We start from the raw sequence: 4,855 nt of genomic DNA, 5'->3' as shown, positions 1-4,855 counted from the left end.
AACTTATTCTTCACTACCGCACCCACCCTCCATTATAATTCTAAGGATTCATCTACCACTTAATCATCGTAGGAATTCTATCCTGACCCATCTGTTTCTAAACATCCTGCTAATCCTATGATATCACAATAAAATTATATCTTTTTTTTATCTTCAATAACTATCTTTAATCTTTACTCATTTTAGCCACTTTCTTCGTACATGGTCATCTTGTGGAGTTCTTCTTAAATTACTTGTCTTAATGGCATTTCTAGTACCATTTTCAAAGTTTCGCTCTACCTTAAACTTGATTTAATTTGCCATTTCATTCAAACAAATAATGATCATATATATGATTTTTTATTTTTTCATTTTTTTTTTTTACATTGCAACCTCTTCTCAACTCACACACAAAACCTAAAGTAATGTATTAGCTAATTTAAATGATCAAAGACTGTTTAGTAAATATGGCCATTTTCATGGCATGGTAAACTTGATACTATCTGCTAAAAAATAACGGGTGATAGCAGGTTTACCCTGTGTTTTCACTTACACTTATATGTTTAACAGTTTACCTCAACAACATTGATAGCGATGTGGATCAAGTAAACAGATTTAGAGGAAATAGAAATTCAACATCACTCCAATTCAAACATCAAAAATGAAACAAAAATGCATCATTATTCACATTGTCTCTATTATTATAACCATCGTAAGGATATACTCTTGTATAGAGTTATCTTTAACAGTGTATAAGTTCCATGTTTCACTTGGAACATATAAAGGGTTAAATAAGGTATTTTAGTCAGTTTTGAATAATATATTATCGTTGTTGGATTCTACATTGGTATTCAGTCAAAACTATAAACAAAAGTTTGACATGAAAGTGAATCCATTAAAAAAAATACAGTGATACATGGCTGTGGTAAATAAATAAGTTATAAATACAGCAGAGGAATTGTGGCTCTTGTTTGCAAATGATTGAAATGGTTAAAAAATGGTGTGGAACGGTACAGGAATTCTTGTTGACTGGGATGATTCAATAATGGACGTATCTCTCAGCCATAGTAATTTCCTCCGTAGCCGTAACCTCCGTATCCACCATAGCCTCCGGAGGAACCACCATATCCTCCTTGATACCCTCCATAGCCTCCTGAGTACCCGCCATGTCCTCCTTGGTACCCTCCATAGCCTCCTGAGTACCCGCCATAGCCTCCTGAATGTCCGCCCAAACCACCTGAGTATCCGCCATAGCCTCCTGGTGGGTACTTGTTGAAACCACCTCCGAAGCCACCCAAGCCTCCCAAGCCAAGTGGCTTAAAGAGACTGGCAAGGCCTCCCAAGCTCGGGAGGAAGAATCTCTGGCTTGGGTCTCCTCCTGCTGATTTGACTCCCTTGTCCGGGCTCGGGTGGGCGTTGGCCATGCCAATGGCCACGACGAAGAGGAAAGTAAGGACGGCGGAATGCATCTGGAATGGGTATAGGTGTTAACTTGAAATACTCATTTTTTTTTTTTTCCGATTTTATAAAGGACAAATTTCATGGCTAACTTTACCTTCACATGGAATATTTTCATTGCAAGAGCGTTAAGGTGATGGTGCAAGAACAATATTAAAGTGTTATAAAACTAGGATTTTACTTTGAATGAAAATTTTTAAAGAAAGCAGTTTTACAGGCTAATATAGAAATACGTGATATACATAAATAAATTAATAAAAAAAATTATGTATTGGCATGGCTATGTGGAAGGTTTGAAGGTTTAAAGGCCACTCATGAATGGCAGAGGCAAGGGACAGTGACATTATCCTATCAAGCAGGACATATGCCCTAGAGACTGACCATATATACATATGATCAGAGCCTAAGCCCCCTCTCCACCCAAACTAAGACCAAGGAAGGCCAGGCAATGCCTGCTGATAACTCAGCAGATAGACCTGTTGGTTCCCCCAAACACCCCTTCCTTAGGTCACAAAGATGGCGAGGTTGCAGCAACCAAAGAAACTAACGAGTTTGAGTGAGACTCAAACCCCAGTCTGACATTCGCCAGTCAGGGGCGTTACCACATCGGCCACAACAGCCTTAAGGTGTTATGAATTAGACTGCAAAACCTGCAAGCTATTGGGATGTTTTAAACAACAATTTTATAATTATCATTTCTATTAAAACTTAAAAATCTCAAAAGCCGTATACTATTTGGGAGGTCCTTAGTATTCAAAAATACTCGTTACAATAAACAGAACATAAAATGATCAATAAAAAGTAACCAAAAGTATTAAACATAATACCTTCCTACCTTCGACTGTATCTTAATCCTTTTCTAAGATCGTTGCTTACGAGTGTGTTCAAGTCTCTTTCCTTTCTCTCTATATATACCACGTACCTTGTGCCCAGCCTCCAGATTCAGATGAGTTTCCGGTTAGTATTTAATGGAAGGCAATAAATTCCCGAGACGATATCAGTAAAGACAAGGTCATAGCTACAACCTAATGCATATATGTGAATATATGTATACATATACAGACATAAACATACACACATATATATACTGTATATATAAACACACCCACACACACACACACACACACACACATATATATATATATATATATATATATATATATATATATATATATGTATATATATATATATATATATATATATATATATATATATCTACTGTATATATATATATATATATATATATATATATATATATATATATATATATATATATATACAGTATATATATATATATATATATATATATATATATATATATATATATATATATATATATATATATATGTGTGTGTGTGTGTGTGTGTATGTATGTGTGCGTGTATGTGTGTTTGTATATGTATATAGTTTTAGTGCTTGAGTCTACATATCATTTTTGAACGGTTTTTTTTAAATAATAAGGAAGTACGGCATTATACTTATGTGCATTATGTATATATATATATATATATATATATATATATATATATATATATATATATATATATATATATATATATATATATATATATATAGATGCACATACTTATACTTACACTCACACACATAGGCCTATATGTATATATATATAGATAGTGTATATATAGTATATATATATATATATATATACATATATATATATATATATATATATATATATATATATATATATATATATATATATATATATATGCATATTTACATAAAATATATACATATATGTAGTATATTTGTGTATATGTATATCTATACAAATGTGTGTCCGTAAATACATACGTACATACATACATACATACATACATACAAAAAAAGGTACAGTATGTACAATGTGTGTATATATATATATATATATATATATATATATATATATATATATATATATATATATATATATATATACATATACATACATTTATGTATATATCTATGTATACATTATGTGTGTGAGTACTTGCCCTTTCCTACTCTTTTCTCCTTTGTTGTTTTCGATTTGTTCACACTTTTTTTTCATCTTAAGCGGTTCATCTAAAACTGCAAATTTTTTTCTTTTAGTTCTTCTCCTAAATATATCATTGGAATGACATGTCTTAGTGTATACATTACATTTTAACTTATACCTTTATTCAACATTCACACTACTCCTCAATATAGGAAAGTTTATTCAACTCTCCATTTATACATGCCTACCTCTCTTTACACAGACAACACGTTTTTCGTATCTTAGTTTACTTATCCTATCACTATCTTTCCTCAACGTACCATCATATGAATATTCATTGCCATCTCGAAACGAGTCAACTGCTTATTTCTTTTTTTCATAATCAATGGTAAAATTTGTTTCTATCTTCTTTGTTTTCATATACCATCACAACCTTTCATTTTCCCATTTTTCCTCTCTGCTTTCCCATCGTCCACAACCTTTTAAAGTTTTATTGAGTCTGCAATTTCTTTTCACTTTCCATATGCCCATTTTTCAACCTAAAATTTTACAATATTGACCAGTCTCTTGAAAGGTACTTCTTGCACCACTCTATCCATAACAAAATACCATACAGCCCTGTGCCGATGACTCATCCTAATCTCAGATCAACTTTCACATTAACCTTACTCTTCCATCAGTATATAATTATCCTAATCAATATTTCTTATACAATTTACATCTTTAGACTCCATACGTTATTCTTGTCATTCTTCCAATAAACTTTTTTTTTCGGGTGCAAATTCTTATGTATATATTGGATATCCTTTTCAGGCTTCCCATTTAATATCCCCCCCTCAAAAAAAAAAAAAAAAATGATTACTAACTGTTCAATGTCTGTTCATATACAATTATCCCCTACTAATCCTTCCGTACGCTATTAAGATGGCATTCTACGCTATCCTAGTGAGTTAAATAACGAAATATATTTCTTACAAAAATCTCCTTAAACTTTACCATCGTACAACCGAGTCACATTTCTTTTCACTCATTTTCTTTCCGATTATATCTCTGATTCAGACATATCTTTTGAGGACCGATCAGATCTTCTATTATACTATCACCATTATATCGCAACATATCACTAATTTACAGAATCCTCAATGACCACTTTATAGCCTTAAAATCACGGCTACGTTCACTTTAAATGTTCTCACACTCACGTCCATAAACCTTACCTTTCTTACAAATGCTGCATTAATATTTGTTTGCAAAATACTAACTCCACTGACTTGGTATCTACTCTCCTCATATTACAACAATATTTGCATCCTTTATTCTGAAATACATCAACTTTGTTTATCAACTTTTCTCACGTCATTTATTTCTTGTATGATTGTTTACCATCGTCTACGTTTATTCTTTTCCATTATTTACTTTTTCAATTTATTCTTTCTACCA

At 31.8% G+C, this 4,855-nt stretch overlaps 1 protein-coding gene across 2 annotated transcripts; it reads right to left on the bottom strand.

Moving 5' to 3' along the window:
- Positions 1-767: 767 nt before the first annotated feature.
- LOC137642036 (uncharacterized) lies at positions 768-2,334 on the bottom strand. Of its 2 annotated transcripts, none has more exons than XM_068374598.1 (2): positions 2,265-2,306; positions 768-1,448 (listed from the first exon to the last, which is right to left on the bottom strand). In XM_068374598.1, exon 2 carries the CDS (start codon positions 1,446-1,448, stop codon positions 1,038-1,040), a length of 411 nt encoding a protein of 136 aa, XP_068230699.1. In that variant the 5' UTR covers positions 2,265-2,306; the 3' UTR covers positions 768-1,037. The 2 variants fall into 2 exon arrangements, with proteins under 2 accessions (XP_068230699.1, XP_068230698.1); XM_068374597.1 differs by having other exon boundaries at positions 772-1,448; positions 2,273-2,334.
- Between the last annotated feature and the right edge of the window lie 2,521 nt (positions 2,335-4,855).

This window comes from Palaemon carinicauda, chromosome 6 (assembly GCF_036898095.1).
Source record: "Palaemon carinicauda isolate YSFRI2023 chromosome 6, ASM3689809v2, whole genome shotgun sequence".
Lineage (NCBI taxonomy): Eukaryota > Metazoa > Arthropoda > Malacostraca > Decapoda > Palaemonidae > Palaemon > Palaemon carinicauda.
The sequence above is the reverse complement of the archived record's forward strand: the minus strand, read 5'-3'. Positions and strand labels throughout refer to the sequence as shown.